This window comes from Podarcis erhardii (genome assembly GCF_964252035.2).
Source record: "Podarcis erhardii genome assembly, chromosome: 5".
NCBI lineage: Eukaryota > Metazoa > Chordata > Lepidosauria > Squamata > Lacertidae > Podarcis > Podarcis erhardii.
In genome coordinates, this window is record NC_138509.1 from 68349986 (window position 1) to 68375636 (window position 25651).

General features: G+C 38.9%; 1 protein-coding gene across 1 annotated transcript in view; it reads left to right on the plus strand.

Annotated features, from left to right (window-relative positions):
- CLSTN2 (calsyntenin 2) overlaps window positions 1-25651 on the plus strand; it is a 323329-nt gene that overhangs the window by 220770 nt on the left and 76908 nt on the right. The window contains exons 3-4 of the mRNA XM_081861525.1: window positions 16936-17131; window positions 19296-19504. Coding sequence (XP_081717651.1) covers window positions 16936-17131; window positions 19296-19504 — 405 coding nt within the window. The remainder of the gene's footprint in view (window positions 1-16935; window positions 17132-19295; window positions 19505-25651) is intronic.

Below are 25651 nucleotides of genomic sequence, written 5' to 3' on the forward strand. Positions count from 1 at the left end.
CTGGAGTGCTTGCAGGTGTTTCCCAGTTATCAGTGCTTGCGTTACATCTGTTTTAGATTTATCAACAGGTGGCTGGCACATCCCTGCAGTCTTATTTTATTTGCCGTTACATTGAAATCACAATGCATCTCCAATAGTTGCAGATTGATTTCACTACATGGGATGTTGTTTATAAGAACCAGTAACCACACAGGAATCTGTAAAATTTTATATAAACTGAGCTTGGTCCATGGAGTGCAGCCATACAGCTTTTTTCAGCTGTTTAGGGGAGGTCTGGGTCCCATGTCTCCCAGCAGAACGAACTCCATTCTTTTCCAACAGGATAGTAATTTTCTCTTGTTTCTGCATCATGGATTCTACTGAGTTATGATTTATGTATCAAGCATCAAGAAGTGTGCATTCAGAAAGGAAATAATTTACCAAACATAAATGATTTGTGGGAAATGATGCTTTATATTAATGCTTGCATGCTGCCTTTATAGCACTGAACAAATTAAGGATTATTTAGTACTGTGGTTATAAAAATGCATATTTTTATGTGGGGTGCCTCAGGGTTCTGTCCTCTCCCCCATGCTTTTCAACATCTACATGCAGCTGCTGGGAAAGATCATCAGGGGTTTGGGCTAGGTGTTCATCAATATGCGGATGATACCTAGCTCTGCCTTTCTTTCAAATCGGAACCAATGAAGGCAGTGAAGGTCCCATGTGAGTGTCTGGAGGCGGTTGGAGGATGGATGGCAGCTAACAGATTGAGGTTGAATCCTGACAAGACAGAAGTAATGTTTTGGGGGGAGGTGGGGAGGTGTGGAGGACTCCCTGATCCTGAATGGGGTAACTGTGCCCCTGAAGAACCAGGTGCGCAGCCTGGGAGTCATTCTGGACTCACAGCTGTCCATGGAGGCGCAGGTCAATTCTGTGTCCAGGGCAGCTGTTTATCAGCCCCATCTGGTACGCAGGCTCAGACCCTACCTTCCCGTAGACTGTCTCACCAGAATGGGTGCATGCTGTAGTTATCTCTCGCTTGGACTACTGCAATGCGCTCTACGTGGGGCTACCTTTGAAGGTGACCCAGAAACTACAACTAATCCAGAATGCGGCAGCTTGACTGGTGACTGGGAGCGGCCGCCAAGACCACATAACACTGGTCTTGAAAGACCTACATTGGCTCCCAGTACGTTTCCAAGCACAATTCAAAGTGTTGGTGCTGACCTTTAAAGCCCTAAACGGCCTCAGTCCAGTATACCTGAAGGAGTGTCTCCACCCCCATCGTTCAGCCTGGACACTGAAATCCAGTGCCGAGGGCCTTCTGATGGTTCCCTCGCTGCGAGAAGCCAAGTTACAGGGAACCAGGCAGAGGGCCTTCTCAGTAGTGGCACCTGCCCTGTGGGACGCCCTCCCACCAGATGTCAAAGAAACAACAACTACCAGACTTTTAGAAGACATCTGAAGGCAGCCCTGTTTAGGGAAGCTTTTAATGTTTAACTGACTATTGTATTTTAATATTCTGTTGGAAGCCGCCCAGAGTGGCTGGGGAAACCCAGTCAGATGGGCGGGGTATAAATGATAAATTATTATTATATTATATTATATTATATTATATTATATTATATTATATTATATTATATTATATTATATTATATTATATTATATTATATTTATTATATTATATTATGATTGCTCAAATAGAAATGTCAAAACAGACTTCTATGTTTACAGCAACATTTCAGATTTAGAATTCATTAAAAGCTGATATGTAATCCTACTTTGATAATTTGCATCTCTTTTGAGTTATTTATTGTAAGCTTTGAAGAAAGTACACTATGTATATTTTCATTGCCTTTGGTTTGCCAACTGAAACTGAACATGGAAAGTGAATTGAAAATCAGTGCTATTTGGCCATCTGTTCTGCCTCAGCAGTATGCAGTGTCAAATACCTCTTCAGTACCTTTAATGGAACAAAGAATAACCCTTAGAAATGAATCACTTCTAGTTTGTCCAATAATGTATTGAAATATGCATTTGTTTTCTGCACACAGTTGATAGGGTGTTAGCAGAGTGTATGAATTGCTTACTGAATGATAATCTTCTGATTACTTCTGCTGAAAATGATATTGAAACTCCTGTTCTGAAAATGAGAAATCCTATTTCTTGATTTTCCTTATCATGGGGAATTTGGTTGGTGACTTTCCCCTGTAGTTTGTGATTCAGTTTAATTGTTGACTCTTTCCTTCCACTTGAGGGGCAATGATTTGGTGGAGGCTAATCAACAGAGATGAAAATCAGAAGAAATACGGATTGAAGCATAAGAGTGCTTACCTGAGGGCACAGGGCTAAATTCAGATAGCCTATCAATCTCTGTGAATCACAGTAAGAATTGTGGTGGCCCAGGCTTGGATCCTGTTAACCCAACACCTCACCACTTACTGCCTTGACAACCTAAATGTGTTTTTCTTACCAGCTAACAATACATTGTGAAGTTTTGTTTGTTTGTTTCCTGCTAACCTCCATGAAAAAAAAGAAGCCTATTTCCTCTTTGACTATTATATATCTGCCCCTCACTTTGTTTCCACTGTCAGCATATAACTCTAAACCTTTATATTTTCCTATGCTGGTTAACTTTTCAGTACCTATGAATGAACCCAGGATAAATCAAACCAGAGTACTAAGTTATAGGTCCAAAACATGGCATTATAAATGTATTGTCACTTATTTTATATATTAAAAGACTATAAAGGGTTGTTGTTGTTGTTTTTTTTTAAAAAAGGCTTACTTGGATGACTTGTGGTATCACTTAGTTACTGTTACAGTCATACCTCGGGTTGCAAACGTGATCCGTGCAGGAGGCACGTTTGCAACCCGCAGTGTTCGCAACCCGAGGTATGACTGTACTTTAGAAAGCACTGAATATGTAATAAGATTACTGGCCCTATTCAGAAGGTTGCTCTGTAAGGTTGCAGTTCCACCCTCTAACCAAGTCCTATCACACTCCTTTACCAATTGACACACAACTCTAACCGCACACAGAGGACTGTATGTACAGTCTTCAAGTTGGTCCTCACTTCCTTCACTTCAGGCTACTTTCAAGATTGCAGCTGTGGTCTCCAACAACTTTTGCCTTAGGTTCCAAACAACCACCTGTCACATAGCAGTAGCCCTTTCTTGAAAGCTGCCACAGAGCCTGGCTCCCTTCTTAGCAGACCTCCTTCAGTTCTTTGCCCAAGCTGCTGGGTTGAATCTTCAGCTTCCTTTCAGATTTGCCAGTGCCCATGGCTTCCTTCTGACTTCTATTGCACTTCAGCTCCACCAGCTACTCTACTTTCCTTGAAAAGCACTGAATGTGGCTTTTTATTTACACCAGCCAGGCTCTTATCACCATCATCACAATTTGGGTTAAATTCCATCCTCCTATTGTTTACAGTTATGAGTCAGTAAGATGAGGTAGAATGTCCACAAACAGATTAGTTAAAATAACAGACTTTTGATGCCTTTGATTCTGCATATACAGTAAAGTCAAGAACCTCCCCCAAACAGACCCATTCCCCTCTTGATACAATAAAACACTTAGTTTAACTGCCTGCTAGTTTGACTTCCATACAGTGTATACCTCTAGCTCCTTGCAGCAACATAAACCAGTTTTCAGTTAACCCTTTACAGACATTGTCTTGTTTGATATGATATAGCATTCTTATAACTTATAACTTATTGCAGGTGAGCTTACTTCGGTTGCATGTCCTTGACCACACAGTGGACAAACTAAAGCAGGCTAGAGATAACACTGTGTATGTGTTCTTTTCTGAATGCTGAATTTGTTTTTTGTTTTTAAAAAGAGTTTCTGGAAATAAGCCTAAATATTGAAGTCATCTTGGGAAACCAAGATACCTTGCATTGTAATCTCAAATACATAAGAAGGGGATTACATGTAGTGTCTTGCTAGTGTAGGTATATGGATCATTTGCACATACTGTAACATGGTTCTCTCTCTCTCTCTCTCTCTCTCTCTGTGTGTGTGTGTGTGTGTGTGTGTAAAAGTCCAGATTTTGCTGGAGGGTATATTATTTTATTTCTCCCTCAAGTGTGATATTCCATACCGTTTCTCTAGTAAGCTCTAGGGTGTTGTCTGTTATCAGAAGATGACAGTGTATTTGCCTAATACCTTGCATTAGATGTTTTGTTATGGGACTGAGCTCTCCAAAATAGATTCTTGGGGTGGGTAAGCTTGATAAGCTTTAGTTCAAATTAATCTTTGGATGTGGCTATTTATAGTTTGTTTGTTGCATTAAAATTTTGAAAGTTAGCTACATATAATGGATGTGAAAGTCTGCTGAACTGTTAAGTTTTCCTTGTATCGTGTAAGAAACCTGACAAGGTTTCTGTTATGTTCAATTAAAACTAATGCATTAGCTAAAACAGTACATGATGCCTGTAAAGTCAACCCATTAAATGATGAGTTGCTGTGTTAAATCAACTGACAAAGGTAAAGAAGTCCACATACAGCTGTGCTATTGATTAAATGACTATCACTGTTATAGAAAATGGATTTTTTCTTTCGCTTTCCTGAGTTTAAATTAATATGTAAACAGGTCTCTCTCCCCTTCAAAGTGTTAGGATTCACAGCTCAGCTGCCTCTGAAGGCATCTTGACACAGTGCAAGGTCAACTCTTTCTGTCATTATTCTTCCTTGCTGCAGAAAGGAGTTTTGTAGCAATCAAGAGACCATGAGGTGGGATGCATCATATCTGACCGAAACATTTAACACTGAAAAACAAAATGTCAGGGGTCTTAATTGATAAAAGGCATCAGTGAACACACGAACTGAATTCTAAACCAAAGTGAGGTTCTACAAACCAGTTTGTCTGGTTTATTTTAAACCAAATATGCTGAAGTACATGCATTTGGACGGATTCATAGCCGCATAGGATGCAGCAAATCAAAACAGGTTACTAGTGCAAATTGCTAAGCATGGCAGATGAAGCAGTCACACACGAAATAAAATTTCAGTGTCTTCTTTCCTGTTACACCTTCATCTCTTATCCCTTACTCATCTACTAAAAATTTGCCACCAGGCTTTGGAATCTATTGTTACATGCCACCCCAATTTCTGAGCGATGCAATATTCCAAGGGTACCAGGTGTGCTTACGAGGGTCTGTGTTCCCTTTTGGATAACAGGCACAGCAGAGTCTGTGGTGTCTTTATGATATATGGTTTCTTTACACAGATAGACAACCTGAATCCAATGGAATCCAGCCTTACATTCTGAGAGGTTCTGGCCTCTCTCATAGCCACAGCATTGGATTCAAAACAGGCATTGTTGTTGTTGTTTAGTCGTTTAGTCGTGTCTGACTCTTCGTGACCCCATGGAGCAGAGCACGCCAGGCACTCCTGTCTTCCACTGCCTCCCGCAGTTTGGTCAGACTCATGTTTGTAGCTTCAAGAACAAAACAGGCATTAGTATTCTGCTTTTTTGACTCTCCAGCCCACTCAGTCCCTTAACTCTTAACTGCCATTCTAAAACACTGGCATTATCTTTAAAAAGTAAACCCTCAGTTGAGAGAGGCTGGAAGCCAACACATCTGCAAATGGGATTTGCCCTTTCATCCTTTGTGTCACCCAAATGGCTCATCCCCAGGCTAATACCTCAAAAGGAAATTAGCTGAGTTTTGTGAATTCACCAATAGCTTAGTTGGTTAAAGCATGGTACTAATAATGCCAAGGTTGCAGGTTCAATCCCTGGAACAGACAGCTGCATATTCCTTCATTGCAGGGGGTTGAACTAGATGATCCTCTACAATTCTATGATTCTAATTATCTTTAGCTTAATTAACAAGGTCAAGTTAAGATATCCACCCAACCTTTTATACCAAACCCAATGTTTTGGTTTCAAAAACCATTGCCTCAAAAGCCAGAGAAATATATTCCCACCCTTAAATAGGCAGAGAGCTTTGGTTCATTTTTCCTTTAAATGAAGCGTGTGTTGTCTCTTTCTGTTCAGATATAGAAATGAACTACATAAATCATTAGGAATCATTATTTTGATTTCCTACGAGAGCCAGACTTAAGTTAATAATCACTGGTTCTTGTGTGTTCTGTACTTACGAAGCCTCAAGTTTTTCTGCCTATGTTGCTTTTGCTTCTACATAATATTTAACATTCATACTTCTTTTGATGTGACTTCAAAGACTCCGGAGCACCTGTTTTCTGTATAAGTTCTTTGATAGACATTACTATATTGATGGGATTTTGGCAGCAGTTGTGTTTATCTAGATTGGAGGGGATTTACCTTTCAACATCTTATATTTCACAAAAAGACTGGCACGTTAATAATTTTGTTATTGTTTTTAGATGACTTTCTGTACAGTGTAATTCTTTTTTGTCTGGAACATTTAACATTCGTTGGCATGTCTCTTGCTCTGCAAATTGCTCAGATGTCAGTCTTGAATCAATTCTTCAGCTTGTGCCAAATATTTTTCTTTTGTTACTTAGTAAGAGGGTATCACATGAGATCAGCATTACATTATGACACATCAGTAATTATGTTAGCACCAGAAGATCCATTACTTTAATTGACTTGACTCTTAACCAGTTTGTAACACCAGTAAATTATGAGCTGCATTATGCATAACTGGCTGCTGGTTCTTGTTTAAAAGAAGAAGAAAATATTATTTTGTTATATTTGCAGTGCCATAACTCCAAAGGACAATTTGAAGGATGTTTAGGGGAAAGCTACGGCTCACCTGCTTTATATGCAACAGGTCCCAAAATTGATCCCTGGCTTCGACCAATAGGCATGGGAGTGTCCCTGTTTCAAACTCTCAGCACAGAAAATTCTGAACTGGATAGACCAATGGTCCTCCATTCCATCCCAATCTGTTGTAGCCATGTAACAACATTTGCCCATAGCAGAATAGGTTGGACATGATGTTGGCACAGGAATGTCAACATCATTCCTTCTAATGTAAAACTGTCTAAGGCTCTTGAGTTATTACTTGGGGACAGCTGAGTAAGAGTTGCATGATTTAAGTAAACACCAAAGACATTGAGAAAGGTATCACTTTCCTCTTGTAATTTATTCTTTTATGTTTGTAGCTTCATTACAACTAATTGTGAAACAAGCATGTATATCAAATATATTGTTGTGGCTCTCAACTCTCGAAATTACCCATATTTTAAAATTAATCACGTTCAAGTCAAACCATCATGCTTTCTGCCTAGAGAGTAATGTTGGGGATATGAAATGCCTTATTTGAATGTTGCCCGTACACACACACACACGCAGTGCAAACACAAAACAGTGCCTTTAATTAAAAACAGGGTGGCATTTTGGAGGGGGTTGGAAAAAGATAAACCTGAGCTAGTGCATTAGCAGTTAATGTTAATAATACATTTCATTTTGAAACGCATTAGCATATTTCTAGTATCAACATGTTTTCCAATTTGAACAACGGATAGCTTCTTAACTTTTAAGAAGATTTAACATAAAATTGTGACTTGGAGAGACATTGTTTTGATGTTCTGGGGGCATCTTATAATGCTCAGCTTGTTTTATTCACATAATAAAAGCTTATCACTACATTTCAGGAAGTCAGTCATGCTGTCTTGGTTGCTTGTGTTTAGTGGTAGAAGAACCTGAGAACTGAAAATGCACAGCACCAGAATTAATTGCATTTGTCTTTAGTGTCTCTTGTTAAACAAAGTTGATGGAACTGTCAGGCAAAATGATCTTGTAATGTTTGATCACCAGACAGTCTACAAAAGTGGGTAGTTGAAATATACTGTAACATGTAAGGAATAAATGATTACATTTGTAAAGCAAATGACACTTTACCTCCAACAATGACAATGTAACAATGTAAAAAGACATAATGGAAATCTTGACATTATTCCTGTAAAGCTATACTCTTTGGAGTCTATGGACTTAAAAAAAAAAAATCAAAATCCTAGTACCCTACCTAAATTCAGACTTGTTAAAATAAAAACTGTTGTTCTGGATGTCTACCCATCACTTTGGAGCAGATAGACTACAGAGAGAAGAGGGAGAAGTACCATTTTGCAGGTCCTTTCACTAATGACATGACTTTGTTGGATATAACCCTACGTATTTATATCAAATACTTAAAGTGACATAGCAAAGATAAGATAAAAGGAAGACTAGATCTAAGTATGAAAGTATCATTTTAAAAACCCTTTGCTGCATTTTGATATACTAGAAAATGTTACATTCTGTTCATGGTTTTCTTCTAAGTGTTTACATTTCTGCAAATACATAAAGTAGTTAGAGTAGACTGACATTGTAAAAACAGTGCAACAGTGTTAATACAGATGTAAATGTCACCTATTCCTGTTTACTCAGAAGTATTATTCTAGTGGGTTCAATGAGAATTTCTCTAAGGTAAGTGTTTATAGAATCATCAGTGTAAGGTTTGTTTGTTTGGCTAACTATATAAATGCACCTAAATTAATTGTAAAGTGTGATAAAAATGCTTTGTTTGCATTTCCTACCGTTATGGTGGTAATTTATCTCTGAACCTTCAAATGTAATTTGCTACTTTACATTATTGAGGAGTGGTTAATTAAAAACTATACAGATATTTATTGTCTCTTTCGAAACAGTTGGAAGAATTTATTATCGTTGTGTCTTTTACACTATTACTTTTTATTGCTTTGTACTGCACATGTTGAGTTTTAATTGTTGTATTCTCCATTCCATTAATTTCAAATTAAATATTAAATTGTAATGAAGATTCAATCATAACGTCTAAAAGGTTGAGAGAGACTGCAGTCTAGGACAATAAGTAGATGAAAATATTGTTCTTTCTTATTTTGATCCTTTATATTTTATATAAAGTTACCTCTTCACAATCAGTATTTGCCTTTATCTGCATGTAACATAATGAATGTTTTCAGTGGTTTGCAAACTTCATTCACAGAACTTTCTTCACCTTATTTCATCTCCCTGCATGTCCACCACCCTGCTGCATGGCAAAGTATTACTGGGAGTTGTCCAGAGCACATGAGTTGTCTCAGATCACATGAGGCACTTGCCAGGCTTTGGGGCTTAGCTGTCATTTCTTGTAAGCCATCAGTGCATTCATTTACCCTTTCCCCACCTCACATCACTGAATGTCATTTGCAAGGGCTGGGCAAGCCATAGCTCAATAATGTCAAGTCATATACAGTGGTACCTTTGGATGCGAACGGGATCCGTTCCGGAGCCCCGTTCGCATCCTGAAGCGAACGTAAGATGCGTCAGCGGGTCGCTTTTTACCGCTTCTGTGCATGCGCATGACGTCATTTTGAGCATCTGCTCATGCGCGAGCGGCGTAACCCGGAAGTAACGCGCTCTGTTACTTCCGGGTCGCCGCGGAGCACAACCCGAAAATATTTAAGCTGAAGCGTATTCATCCCGAGGTATGACTGTGTCAGCCTGCTTCACACATCACACTAAGCCAAGGCCAGATTAAGGTGGTTGGGGGCCCTGGTGTAATTTCCAAATTAGGGCCCCCTTCTATGGTACTACAAAGTAAGTCAATGTGACATCTTAAAGACTAACAAATTTATTTTGGTATATGCCTTTGACATATAAAAATTAACAATACTCTGAGTTGGTGGCGCATCAGAACTAGGGCTGGGTGATATCAGCTTTTCAACCTTGTGATGTATCAGCAGCTGGACATCGTAATATGGTGATACATCACAATGTTGAAAAGGAAGGAGCATCATTTGGCCCTGGCCCTGCGAGGAGTTGGAGTGAAACCTCCGCTGCCCTCTCTGCCACCCCCTCCACCACCCCCTCCACCACTAGCACCTGACATGGAGGAAGGCGGAAGGAGCACCATCCCAAGCCCTGCTGGGGTGAAACCACCTTAGCTTCCGACATCACCAGTGCCCGACGCAGAGGAAGGAACAAGCAGCATCAGTCGCATTCCCATGAGGTACCGGTGTGAAACAGCCTCAGCTCTCTCCACCGTGTTCTCTTAGAATGACACTTGAGAGGTGCTGAACTGAGTTCTAGTGAGAGCTGGCTGAAAAACAACAACCCTGTTTATATCCCTGAAGCTATTCAAATTCAATCAGTGAACATTCAAAATGCAATTGCTATGAAGAAAGCCTCCCACACTGAACATAATGGGACTTGATTGTGGGGCCTGAAGCAACAGGGATCTCCTCCCCTGGAGCCCACACTTTCACATTTATGCTAAGCCATGGTTTGGCTTAGCATGACATGCAAACCAGGCCATTGTTTAGATTTATGGCAGAACTGTGTGCACTTCTTAATATGCTGCTTCCAGAACTTCTAAAACCAAAGCACCAGGGTAGCAGTACAGGAAGCATCTTAGACTGGGAAATGCATATGTATTCTCTTTCCCTTTCTGTATGGACACTGCTGCTATGATTTGGTACTCCAGTTGCCTGTTACTTTGCCATTAAATGTCTTTACTTAAGATCCGGCTTAGATGGCTAAAGTTACATGCACAACCAAGCATTTTAACTAAACAAATTGAAACATAAACCTAGATTAACAAAATGCTCTTTGCTAGTACCAAACCTTTTGGATGATTATAGGAACAGCGTCCAATGTTCTTTCTTGCAGTATACATGGTGATCAGAGATGTCTGCTGTCCAGGCTTTTTTTAAATAAAATAAAATAAAATAAATTCCAAGGTTTTCTTGTCACTGTTGTTTTGTTTTTATATGCTCCTACAAACAAACAAACAAACAAACAAACAAACAAACAAACAAACAAACAGAAATATATTGAGAACTTGTGTTACTTGCATCTTGTCCTTTGCTTATGTGTTAAAATTTTAGTCACAGAGGCAAAGAATAACTCTGATAAGGCTCTGCTTTTCCTATTGTATCATAAAGCTGTTCAGAACCAAATGCTATCGTGCATTTTAATAAGGGATTTACAGAGAAGAACTACTGAAGTGCATTATTTCTACTTCAGATGCTTAGACATAGATTACTCAGAGCTACAAAGGTGATACAAAAACTTGAAACCTGCAAAAGTTAACTGCCCTTTATTCCCAGGATTTTGAGTGGGAATTATTTATAATTTTTTGTTTGAATCATCATTTATCAATGAGGGTTAAGTGCAAAAAAACAAACAAACCAAAAAAACAACAACACCACTCTGACAGCAGCACATAGCTGTCCACTGGAAGCATTTTATGCAGGGTATATGATATGGCATGCATATACATCATCATCATCATAAACTTTATTGCACTAGCCAAAGGCCATGGCATCCACAAAGGAAACAAAAAGAAAAGCAGCAATAACCATAAAAACATCAGGCACTGCAAATACAATAAACCACAGTTACATCTTATTTGTTGCATACGATAGAATAGCAGGGGGTTCTCAGATAAAATGTGCCAGCTTAAATGTCCGAATCACCTTTATCATGCATCTACATGCTACTGAGATGAAGGGGTCATGGCTTGGTGGGTTCCTTAAGTCTGGGCCCACTTTCCTCTTCCTATGATTGTGTTCCAGCACCCACCCAGCCTATCATAGGTTGCAGTGTTGGTCTTGCTGCCAGTCACTGTGGAGCTGAGCAGGATTTTTTTGCCAGTCTGCAAATTGGCTTCTTCATGAAAGTGGGGGAAATGTTGTAAGATGAGCAGGTGAGCATCCTTTGGCACCTTCATAAATGTATGTATTTAGACTTGCTTATTCTAAACTGTGTGACCTGTGGGGTTGGCTATAGTATGCCTTTGGGGGTAGTAGCCAGAAAGTCTCCCTGTTCACCTTAAGAGTTGGGATCGGAAAGAGGTTATGATCAAAGTCATCCCTTTGCCATAGGCAAGGTGGTTCCTCCAAGTTGAGTTGACTCATAGCATTAAGCCACTGCTTAGACCTCTGTTGAATACGCTGTTCAACCCTCATATTTGTGTCTTGTCTTTACATACTCTGGCCGCAAGGTATATACAGTATAGTCTTTTGGAGAAAGTGTAGCTGGACCACACCTTGGAAATAGTCAATTTGCTACTAAAACAGATTTTGTTGACATATAAAGACCTATACTTGGATATTTGAAGGAACACCTGGCCCCACATTTGCTGAGATCATTGGAATATCTCCTGATGCTGCTGTTAACTGAGGCATAGCATCATAGTGCAGGGACCTAAGGAAGGTATTTTCTGTTGTGGATTTCTGTTATGGAATTTCTTCCCCTCTGATATAAGGCAAGTGTTGACTGTGATGAACTTTTGACCTATCTGTTTACCAAGCCCTTTGCTGTCTACCAAGTTGGAATTCCCAGCTTGGAATAAGATTATTGCTGGCTACAGTGGGTGGAATTTTACAGTGGGTTAATCTTTTTAATGTGCAGTTTATATTCCTGTTTTATGTTTGTATTTTGTGAACTTCTCTGTTATTATTTGGCATATAAAAACATATAAATGTTTTAAAATATGGAATTACTACTCTGGAAATACTTTGTGTTGAAGAGTAGCATATAAATGGATTCACATTACAAGAAAGGAGATTCCGACTAAACATCCTTGTGGAATAATTCTACCATTAATAGGAGGAATAAGAAAAGTTTTCCGTTGATGCAGCTATTGTAATACTGAAAAAATATTATATTTGATAATACTGAATAGACTTTGAAAGACATAGAATGTGACTAACACTTATTGTTCTGAGGGAGCATACTGGTCTATATTTATAGAAACTATATGCTGTCTTCTTCTGCAAGTATTTTCTTCAAAGAGTCCAAAATATAATAAGGGAGAAACATAAATTGACTTGCTTCAGACAAGGTCATGTGATATAAAGTGGATGCTGTGAGACGTAGATTTCAAAGGCTCAGCTTCAAATTCCAGCTAACCCATGGACTTATGGTGGACAAATCTCTGTCAGGCTCAGTTGTGCATTTTCCCCATACAGGAATAGTGATGTGATACCTCTATTAAAATAGGTAAGCTGGGGATAGAGAGACCATTTGTATGACTGAAGTGCTGCCTGCTGGAACAATATGGTGTGCATCCATGAGAGCAACGCCTGGTTTAGCAAGATGGGAATGACTGTTGAGCATGAGCGCTCCTCCTTTAACAAGGCTTCCCTGCAGCATTTTTCTGTCTGAGAGGGGAAGAACAAAAGTGGAATGGGTGGAAGCACCCATTATAATACAAAAGCAAAGAAGTCTGACAGATGAATCTTACTTCATGACAAAATACCACATCTGAGGGCAGAAGACATAGGGCTCAACAGATTCTGTCTTCTGTGGCATTAGCTACCCCTTCCAGTTTAGTGTCATTAGCAGATTTGATGAGCATCCCCTCAATTCCTTCATCCAAGTCATTTATAAAGAGGTTGGACAAAAATGGGCACAGGAGAGAACTCTGAAGCACCCATTTGTTATTTTTTCCAGGATGACGAAGAACTGTTAGTGAGCACTCTTTGGGTTTGGTCAGTCAACCAGCTACAAATCCACCTAACAGTTACCTCATCCAGCCCACATTTTAGCAGCTTCTCCACAATGGTATCTTGGGGGACTGTCAAAGTCTTATTGAAATCAAGACACCATACATCCACAGCATTCCCCTGATCCACCAAGCATCTATCAAAAGAAGAAGTGAGAGTCGTCTGGCATGACTTGTTTATGAGAAAAAGTTTCCACAGTGAGGGACTTTCAGTCTCTGTTGTGGCTGAGTCTTTTATGCCAAAATTGTGATTATGCATTGTTGAGGTTCCGTTATATGGGGAAAGCTGAGGTTGCCTGGAAACATATTATCATCTCTTGTCAAGTCCAGGTTAATTGACTAATTAAGTTTTCATTAGAGGAATATGTAGCAAAACCTCTTACTTGGGATAAGGCATCTCCAGCCCCATTTCTTGCACATTTATGCTTCTAACATTGGAAAGTCTCAACCTCAAATGCAAGCCTATGAAATAAAATATCATCTGAATTTTCTGGTTTCATGCTGGATGATGGAGAGTGTTAATTTCAGAAGAGAGCAAACACATTTCTTCCTATTCTTTAGTTGTTTGCATCCCCCTCCCCAATATTCAGATTTCTACTTCAGATTGGAATGAATAAACATGAACTGTTGACTAATCTTGACAGTCCTGTTACCAAACAAAATTACCATCTATGTTGTTTAGTCCATTATTCCATTCATATATATCATTGTTGATTTTACTATGCAATGCAAATTGCACCGTTTCATCCAACACAATGCAAGGATAATGAAAATAAAGGTATTCTTGGATGTGAAAGCATGGTGGGTTCAGCTCAGTTATTAGCCATGTTTTAGCAGAGTAAAGGTTTGCCGTATACCCACCACCATCCCCACATTCATTCACCATAAAAGTGGGTGGGATATTCAGAGATTTTCAGGCCAGGATTAAATTCTAAGTATTTTCAGGTGTGGATGGTAAAACTGGTAGTAGTGTTGCAATCTGTTTAATTCCTATGTAATGCTGCAATCCTAATCCTTTTTACCTGGAAGTAAGACCCACTGGAAGTAATAGAACTTACTTCTAAGGAGACATGGTTAGGAGTGTGCTGAAAGCAACAAGCTTTCCTGATCAACCACAAGCAGATAGATTCTAGCAAACAATTCTAATTTCTCGGTGTAACTGGACACTAGATAACCAAAACGGTAGATATTATTCCATTCTAGCTCTGCAAGCCCATTTCTGTCTTCATATATGTAGAATATTGGCGACACGACCTTCAGATACTATGACATGTTAGAAATGCATGATGCTGAAAACATTTTTGTCCTCCCAGGTGTTAAGTACTTTCAAAAGCTGAACTGAAGCAAACATCACCAGGGGAATTTGTTGGAACCAGACAACAGGGCAACATTGTTTTGAGGGTCCATGCAGCTAATGCTATAGCTGTGATACTTTAAAAGAAAAAACAACAACTGTGTTTTATGTTTAAGAAATATCAAAGCCATCAAGGACTGGCCTTAAAAAGACCCCAATGTGTTATATAGGGTGGCTTATCTTTTGGAACAACAAGGATAGGATTATACGCTGTAGAGACCTATCTATATCTTCATTGGTGTAGGTAGTTTCTGGAATCTTCCTAAACTATGCATATTTTTAACTTCACAGATAGAAGTGCAAAAATATTTTTAAATACAGTTTGGATACTCAAGCAATGCAGGTTACATATTTTAGGGTTCTTAACAATAGTTATCAACTTTGTGTCATTTTTATTTGTCCCAAAGTTAATGAGCAGCCCTGTTCCTGGTTTTCACATAAGACTGGAGAAATGTTGGCACTGCCTCTGAAATAAACCTTATTTAAAAAATGAATTTACTCGCATAAATCAGTTTTTATATGAAAAACTGGCATGCTTCAATTCCTTAGAATGTTGTATTGCTTACAAACTGGGCCAGAGGGTCGATACAGTAATAAAAACAAAACCCAGAAAGTCATGATTTGTATTGACGGATTGTATATCTGCGAAGAAAGCCAAGCACAAAAAAGGTTTCTTTTCCTGAATTTAGTAGATCAGATTTCTCTATTATGCTGCTGCTACTTACATACTAGTGTAAGGAAAGATACTAAAGTAAAATGAAACTGAAGTCAACAATATTAATACAAGGATGTTTCTGAAAGAAATGATAACATGGTTCCCTCCACTGTATACTGAAAGATGTCATTATCTTTCCAAAACAGCTTTATAAAGATGTATAAATACATACTTCAAATACAGACCTTCAAAGAAAATACTGTCTTATGAGAAGTTATTATGAAGGAGCTTCAAATGCACCTTCATTTTACAACTCTTGTAAACGGCAGTCAGAAGCTACACACTGATAACCGTGAGCCTCCTCATGCATGATCCTCAGTAACTGCAGAAAGCACCAGGGGAAGCAAAAACAAAACTTACAAAATTAGGTTCGTAAGTGGATCTTGGATCAATCCAGTACCGGTTTCCAGAGCTACATTGAGAATGAGTGCCTCTGTCTATTCTGGGAATAATTTAATAGCCCAAGAGCCCTAATTTAACACGATATTTACTTTTTATTAAAAATCATATCATTGGTCTAAAGATAGTCTGAATACAATTTGGGAGAAGAGGTGTATTTACACTTTCAAGTTCTATTCTAATGCTTTATTGTACATATAGAAACGTGTGCGTAAGGTAGCTTCCAATCCTGTAGGTGGCAATGGACTGGGGAACGTAGGCAATTTTCCTCTCACCCCTAGAGCCCACAGCTCTCCCCTAAATATGTTTTGTTGTTGTTGTTCTGTATGATCACATTGCATCTATATTATCAATATTATACAGCATCCAATTTGTTGAATCAATGTGAAATCTGTATAGGTTATATATTCTGTTAAACTGGGCAGACACAAGATATCCTCTTGGAATGCACTTAGTATTGTTTGACTTCTTATTCAAACCACAAAACATAATAGTAATGTATAGAATATTCAGATTAGGAACATCTGAATTCTGTGATAAAAATAGTCAGTATAACAAAATGAAACACAATTTGTACTGTCAGAAAATCACCATATCGTAGTGAAAGACTGGGAATCAATAGGGAATTGTGTAGGAAATATGAGAAAGATTCTGTATTAAAAATCCCAGTCTCAACTCCTGAATGTTTTCATTTTCTCAAACTGCTTTCTGAGCCATAAGCACATAATTTCCTTCAGTTGCTGATGCTTTCTTAAGTAAAAGAAGGCATACATCTTTTTTTTATATCAGTAATGGAAAAATGAAGTGCCTAAGATTCTGATATCCATGATAGTTTTCCAGAATAAAACAGTTATTTATTTCTGCTCTTTTGCTGCAGAAATACTGTTTGTTGGTAACTGTTGTTTACTGTTGTATTCAGAAACCTGTCCACCTTGACTTACACAGGGTGCCATAATGCTCAGCATCATTTAATCAGTAGCATATAAACCAGCCTGCCTCCCTACCATGTAATTTGTGTTCTGTTTATTCCTTACAGGTGAAATCTGTGCTTTTAAAATCCATGGACAGGAAATGCCCTTTGAAGCTGTGGTGCTAAACAAGACATCTGGAGAAGGTCGTCTTCGAGCAAGAAGTCCAATTGACTGTGAACTGCAGAAGGAGTACACATTCATCATCCAGGCATATGACTGTGGCGCAGGGCCTAGTGGAACAAACTGGAAGAAATCTCACAAGTGAGTGACAACTGGGAGAGCGAGGCAGGGACTGTGGAATGTATTTACAATTCATGCTGAAGAGAATCTTTTAATGCTTTGCTTGCCAATGCTAGTCGAAATCAGATCAAAGTACTTCTATCACAGGAGATGATTTTTCAGCCTGTTCACTTCTGTTCACCCTTCCTGACTGCCTGAAATTGACTTCTTTTTATAGTACATTCAACTGACACGTTAAAGGTCCTAATAGGACTCTGGATCAAACTGTCTGCTGTTGAAAAAGCCCTACCATTAAATACATTGGTGACTTTTTGAAACATAAATACTGAGTGTTAATTGATCTTCATGTAATCAAATCATATTGAATTTCCTTGCTTCTTCATCTTCCTTTTTATATTTTCAGCATTCCTGTAGCATTGATTATTATGTTGGTGGGCATTCTTATTTATGTCATATAATAATCATAGATAAGATGGAAAATAGTTATTTTGTGCAAGCATACAAAGTATTTATGTATGAAAAGGAAAATACTGCTTGATCCAGATTTACACTTTTTTTAAGTGTGAGAGGATGGGAACAGTTCAAGAAGCTATGATGCTGTGATCCAAAGAAGCTTAACAAGTTATTGCCATAGGGTTCTCCTCAATCTTAGTTCTACTTACAGTAGAACCAATGGAATTCATAGGCATGACTAATATGGGTTAATAATAATAATAATAATAATAATAATAATAATAATAATAATAATTTTATTAATATCCTGCCCTCCCCAGCCGAAGCCAGGCTCAGAGCAGCTAACAACAATAAAAGTAATATGGCATTCTAAAATCAATTCATTTTAAAATCATTTCAAAATCAAATTAATGGCAACCATTGGGCTAGAGTTCAGTGAGGATTACCAAAGGACTGTGCCTTGGCCAAAGGTCTGGTGGAACAGCTCTGTATTGCAGGCCCTATGGAAAGATATTAATGGGTTTACTCTGAGTAGAAAGTTGGCTACAAACCTAAATCGCAAAATCTGAGTTACACAAGGCCACTTGTGCAGATCTCTCTTCTAACCCCCCCTTTTTAATGTGTAGTTCTGATGTCATCACACGTAGCATATACTCCAAAATTTCTCTGATGAAAATAGAGATGTCCCCATTCCATAATGAATTAATTAATAATATTCCACCCATCTGACTGGGTTGCCCCAGTTACTCTCCGCGGCTTCCAACATATATAAAAACATAATAAAACATCAGACATTAACAAACTTCCATATACAGGGCTGCTTTCAGATGGTTTGGGAGTCAGATAACTCCATACCATCCAACATTTCTCTGACGAAAATAGGGGTGTCCCCATACCCTCCAACATTTCTCTGATGAAATCCTAAGAAAAAATGGGGACATTCCAGGATCAAATCAGAAACCAGGACAGCTTCTGTAAATTCAGCACCGTCCCTGGAAAAAAGGGACTCCTGAAGAGTCTACAATTTGTATTTCCCACTCTGTATTTTTCCTAATTTTGCAAGGCTCAGCCAAAGATGGAATCACGGACAGGGAAAGAATAGCAGTGCATGGGGTGGATTCTGACCCCTATAGCAACAGAAGAAGAAGCTTTTGTAGCCAGAGTCAGTAAGTATTCCACCCTTCCAAGCCAGGTGGAAATAAGCCAGCAAAGCAGGAAAATTTATTGATTGTTGGGGAAATAATTTGTTTTAGCTAAACTTGTTTCAAATCAGCATTACGGAAAGAAGCCCAGTGCCATACTCTTATTTAAAATTTAGAAATTGTTCATAGACTCACAGTGTTTCATTTTCCGTAGCAGTTCTTTGTTTAATTTGAAAGTTGACATATTTGAGCACAAAGTAATGCAAATACAATGGAGTGCTGAAATGTAAAGTCAAGTAATGCAGTACCGGTAATTTATTTCAACAGAGCTTCAATTTAATGCATATATTTTAGTTTTTACAGCTTTTTCTTGCATGGGTTCCCATTCATGTTTAACTTTTGCATTTTCTACATGTCTTTCCTCTTATTTGATTGTCAGGATTGTGTGAGACTCACTTTTACATTTTATTCTACTTAAAATAAATATAGAATATATAAATTTTAAATGTTAACACTTAATGACAGGCTTGGATTTTGCATTGATATTTGCATTCTATTGTGAGACTCAAGCTGATCTCTCTTCATTTTAGGGCTGTGGTCCATATCCAGGTAAAGGATGTCAATGAATTTGCACCAACTTTTAAGGAAACATCCTATAAGGCTTCTGTGACAGAGGGAAAGATCTATGACAGTGTACTGCAGGTGGAAGCCATAGATGAGGACTGTTCTCCTCAATACAGCCAGATATGCAATTATGAAATTGTCACAACAGATGTTCCATTTGCCATTGACAGGAATGGTGAGTGCTTATCGTTGCTCAGTTATGAATTCTGAGCCACATCTTTATTTATGGGTTTTTCAGCTTGCCTTTCAGGGCACAGCCCTTCCCAGTTGACTCACAAATTAGAACTGCATAAAACAAATAAATTATAACAATTCCAGTCTGAAAGGTGGAAGATTTTAAAATTCCAGCACAGTACACTACAAAAATGTATTCAGCATGCATTTAAAGACCCGTACAGATAGGACCATATGAATGCATACATCTCTAGGGAGAGAATGCTGTCATTGCTAAATTGGCCCAGTCTCTAGTACTCTAGTACTCACCAGCTTGATGAAACTTACTTGATTGATGTACAAAGTAGTCCTAAATATAGGAAGCCAGTGGAACTCTTTTTTCAGGCAGTCATGTTTTGACTTTTCTCAAGATAGTGTTTCTATTCTGGTGGGCACTGACTATATCCCTAGTCAAACGATAATATTTTGTCAAAACAAAACAAATTCCTTCCAGTAGCACCTTAAAGACCAACTAAGTCAGTTCTTGGTATGAGCTTTCGTGTGCATGCACACTTCTTCAGATACACAGTGTGCATGCACACTTCTTCAGATACACTTCTTCGTGTGCATGCACTTCAGATACACTTCTTCGTGTGCATGCACACTTCTTCAGATACACTTCTTCAGATACACAGTGTATCTGAAGAAGTGTGCATGCACACGAAAGCTCATACCAAGAACTGACTTAGTTGGTCTTTAAGGTGCTACTGGAAGGAATTTGTTTTGTTTTGACTATGGCAGACCAACACGGCTACCTATCTGTAACTGATAATATTTTGTGTCAATGAAATTTGATTTTTTAATCCGAGTTTACTTTTAACTGAGTGTGCTGTAGGAAACTGCTTGAGTTATTGTTGTGGGTATCTGTTTGACAGTATTTGTAATACCATTAGCATTTCTGTGAAATCTCACCAGCACCAGCTGGCTCCATGCCCATATTTTTTAATGCCCATTTTAAAGTATATTTTTAGAACAGTCTTTATAGCGTCTGATGGCTTCAGTGCTGGAGTAGTTGAGGATATGAGAGTGCACATACCGTACTTTTCCATGTAAAAGACTAGGTTTTTAAATTTAAAATAAGGTTAAAAATCTTGGGTCGTCTTATACACGGATAGTGCATATGCCCATTTTCTAAATTTGGGGTCCCCAAAAGTAGGGGGCATCATACATGGGGGCATCTTATACACGGAAAAATACAGTATATTCCTTCAAAAAGAGGTGATATACCCAAGGTCATCCTTGTGCCACTCCCATGACATGTATTGCAAATTAATTGACTCTTCATTCATTATTTAATTATTTGCTGGCTATGCACTTTTCCTTCTTCAAAATATAGATATTCCTCAACCAACAGCAATGTGCACTACACCCTCCCATAAACCCAAAAAAGTGCTGTAAACGTAATATATATCCTGTGCTGCTATTTCTCCTGTAGCAAATATATTTTCCCATCCATCATGTGGGACAAGATGTAGCGCTATTGTCTCATTTTAAAGAGAATCCATAGGAGCATCACATGAGGACTAAAATGTGGATTCTTGCGCGCTCTCTCTCTCTCTCTTGGCAAAAAAATCATTAGTTTCATCAAATTTAAAACCCTCAATTTTGTTTGTTTCTGAGAACCACCACAAGATGACCACTCTTTATATCCCTTACAGCAGAGCAGGGAGTAACATCTCTTTTCCACCAGAACAATTTAATATTTGTCTAATTTCAGAGATGAGCATCTTTTATATTTGAAGTTCCATCTGAGGGTTGCCAACACTATAAATTAAAAGTGTGCACAGGGCTTTTGTTTTCTCTTAGCAGCCATTTCATGCTGCCTTGCTTTATCAGAAGCATCTCCCCCATTTGACATGGATCTGTCTTTATTTGAGCCGATTTCTCACAGAGCGCAGCTGAGCATCAAATCATAATAACCAGTTAGCGACAGTAAAATGCAAATGGTGGTAAAGAGAATCCCTGCTCTCATTACAATAGCATGAGTGGAAGGGAAATGTTTTGAATATTGTATGGAGGGAGCAATCAAGATGATTGAAATGGAGTTTAAGTAATCAAGAGCTATTTAGTATAGCTGTTTTTTATTGGAGTGGATGCAATGACATGGAATTTTTAAAATGAAGTATAAGGTGCACGTGCTGAATAAAATGTGCACGTGCATGATTCCTTTTGTATTTCTAGATAATTTCTCTTTATTCCAAATTTTGAAGACAATCTGAGTATCTGGAGTTTTCAGTTTTGATACATTTTGTTTTGAGTACTGCATAATTTCAACAGATTTATCATGCTTGCTTGGGACATGCATCTCAACACATCTGAAAGCAATTATCTCCATGTTCAGGAACATAACTGACTGAGAAGAGTAATTATTCTGATGGTAGGGGAACCTCTTCATTTTGCCATACCTGGCTTTATCTATGCCAGAAGACAGCATGCTGTCAGCCTGGTAGAAACTAGCACATTTTATCTAATGCATAGGGGTGCAACATGGCTAATGTCAGAAAAGCTTATCCTGATAGTAAAATCCCAGCAGCACTGTTGCTTCCATTTACTGGGGGGAAGGGCAAAGTGGCAGTGAAATTGGAACTGCACTGGTGGAACAAACCAGATATGCTGGCATACTGAAAAAACCCAATATCACCACCACCTCACCAATTCCCATCACAGTAATTGGCAGTGATGTTGCTGCTGGGAGGCTATTGCTGCCGTTTTGCCCAGTGTGTATGAGCTGCTCCTCCCAAAATGAGAACAGGAGTAGAATCCTTAGGAGCAGAATGAAATTTTTAAAAGGCAAAGGAAGTATGAATTCCTTTGCCATGGCAGAGCTTTTATGGAGTAAGGAGTGATGAGGTGCAGAGACAGAAAACCCATTTAGGAGTTCTAGGAGACTGATTTCTTGTCACTGTGACTGCTTTGTTGAAATCACACTGTGTTCAGGGTTCAGAAACCAGTTATGATCTTAGAAGAAAAATGGCTGAAGAGGTGTTCCCAAGGGAACAAAAAGGGTGGTCAGTGGGCCCTGAATAGAGAACACTAGACATTTGGTGAGTGTGTGTTGTTGCTAGTCGAAATGTCACAGAAAAAAAGCTAATGGCTCTCAGTTTTCAATGACTTGTGAGGTTATTTCCTAATTGCATTAGGAAAATTGGGACATTGACTATTAGATGTCTTAAGATTTCCATAGCCTGAAGCACAGAGGGCCAGGCTCTCTCCTTTCCATTTTAAGCATTTAAAATAGGATCTTTTTCAGATAATAACAAAGAATACACCCCCCAGAACAGTACAATACTATGTTCCAACATCAAATATTCAAATGTTCAGTACAAGCTAGTTCTCTTTTGTTTTTCTATAAATCTCCATGAGATGCAGGTGGTCTGTATCCATTAACAGCATATGAAATAAAACATGGCTATGACAAGTTTCATAGCTGTCATGAGATGGATGAATTCCTGTACTTCTACAGCAGAAATGATTGCAACAGAATTTGAACTCTGGTGGCATGTAATGTCAGATTGGACTGGTCAATGAAGGTTGAGCCATGTGTCCTATCACACTATTAGTGAGGGTGACCAGACTATGTGATGTGTGATGTACTATGAAAAATGTGACACAGTTTATTTTATAAAGTAAACCCCCTAAGAAATTATGACTTTCTTCAACCAATGGATATTGCCAAATCCCACCATCTGTGGAAACAAAGGTACAGTGAAGGTGGTGAGGGCCTTGGTACAGCCCTAATAAAACTCTGCTTGCTTGTTAAACCCTCTGTGTGTCATTGCCATTCTTTGTTTCAAAGATGAATAGTCCAACTTATCACTGGAAATTGTTTTAAGAGCAGCTGGGTTATAACAGCAACAGCAGCAGTAACTGTCTGGCAGAACAATGTGCCCTGAGTCACATGCATATGTGGCAGGACCTGGCAAGGGTATCTGAGAACACCTGTCATGGTGAGCAGGTCAGGAAAGAGCCACAGAGGGTAGAGCTTGATGAAGATGTGGACAGAATGGGCAGGCAACATCTCATGGTTTTCAAGCTGATTCGGGAATTGCAAAGATCCTGAGTTCTACTGCTGTTGCTGCCGCCACCAATTCCATAGACAGATACAATAGCAAAGAGCAGATATTGAGAAGAGATTATGATATTTTACTTTTCTGTTCTTCTAAAAAAGCATTGTAATAGGATAAGTGCTGGTAAAGTCTTTCTCTGATTGGCATGTAGACCTGCCAGTCATAAAACTCCACACTGACAAGTGCTTTCCTTTGATAGAAAGACTCAGCATAGTTTTCAAGTGGTTCTGAAGCTTTCTTCACTTTGGACCACTTTGTTCTGATTCACTTTGGACCACTTTGGTCAAGAGCCTGTTTACTTTGGAAGTGATCCAAATACCACCAAAGCAGTGTGCTCTAGTTTGCTCTTCAGACTTCATCCACAGCACATCCACACCCCAATGTAAAATCATTTAAATCTAGTTAAGGATGAGATGGAAGATGAAGTGTTACAAAAGCTTACCCTCACATGATTTATAATAATCCAAAATTTAGCCAGAGTCCTGGCAACTCCTGCTCTTTACTTTCTTTTTGTGATAACACTGTGCCCTATATACCTCACTCATTTACTTGGTTGAAAACTTTGCTCTCTAAGCCTTCCCATTCCATGGACAGTCAAGTCTCTGAAGGGCTCTTAAACCCCATCACATTGTAATGGATAGAAAAAATATTAAGAAACCAATTCTGCTCAATTCCTTTTAGTCTCATTCACAGGATAAAGGGCCACGTGTATTTTTATTTTTTTATTTTTTGGTGTGCAATTTTTAAGTCCAATAATGTTATCAATACACACATTGATTCAACAGCCCAGGTACATGTTTTCAACGCGTGTCTCTGTCTTAGTATAGGATGCTTGCTGCATTTTCTTCATCTGTAGAGGAATGTTCTATTTGTGTCATGGGATAATGAGCACAAAGCACTGACTCACATTTAAGAGAGAACTGCAGCCCCTGCAGCTTCACCTGAGCCCTGTAGAGCTGTGGATGACTGTTGTGGTGTTTTATTTCCTTTCCTCCTAGGCACTCCATGGCTCGAGTAGTTTCCCCCCCACCTGATTAAAAGTGTTTGTAGAACTCCATCTTGTACCCCATGGATATATCGGCTTGCAACTTTTTATTCAGCTGTAGGGGATATTAAGATTGATGTGATCATTGGGACTGTGTTTGTTAAGAGCACTGTGCAAATGGAAACTGTGCTTATAATGTAGCCCAAATGTACAGAGGACCTTTTTTATATTTATTTAATGGCTAGAGTGACTGCCAGACCTTGAGAGAGAGGTAAGTTGCTAGCTATTTAGCTGTCACAAGAATGAACTCGTTTCTGATATTGTTCTCCTGGAGGCTGTTTTCAAGCTGGTTGAAGTCAATGGCAAGTTGATGGAGTGATTGCCATCAACCTGAGTGAGTTTTGGAATGAGTGCTCATAGACAGTTACTTTTGACACGTGCTACTAAAGAAAAGTTGGGGGAGGGAAGGACGGGAGAGAGAGAGAGAGAGAGAGAGAGTATGCACACACTTTGAATTGATTGATTGATTGATTGATTGATTATATACCTTCACACCCATTTTCTCCTATTTCCTCTTCATGCTGCAGCCTCCAGCACTACATCCCGTGCTGTTATGGAAGTACAGGAAGTTGCAGTGGGAATGAGGAGCAGGCTCAGCTCCCTTCATCCCACAGAGGTTGGGATACATGACCCATTGTTCCTGCTGTCTACCACAGGCTAAAAAATCAGTCCTAAAGGGTGGGAAGAACAGGTTGAGTCCATGGCAATGCATGGCTTTCCCCTCCCTTTCCTGTCTTCATGATTGTACAGAATCTATTATAGTTACCCAGGGTAGGCACCAGAAGTGGATCGCTGCCACTTAACAGGAGGGAGAGGGTCAAGGCACATTGAGGTCAGAGCACCAGACAGGCTCTTCCACTGTTAACACAATGTGCCAAACTCCCCACCACCTCACCCAACACCCTCTCAGTAAGTGGCTAGGAAATTAGTGTTGCCATTGTGTCCCACTGGACAAGTCGCTACTGGTATTAGGCACTTAATGATGGTAATTTTTCTG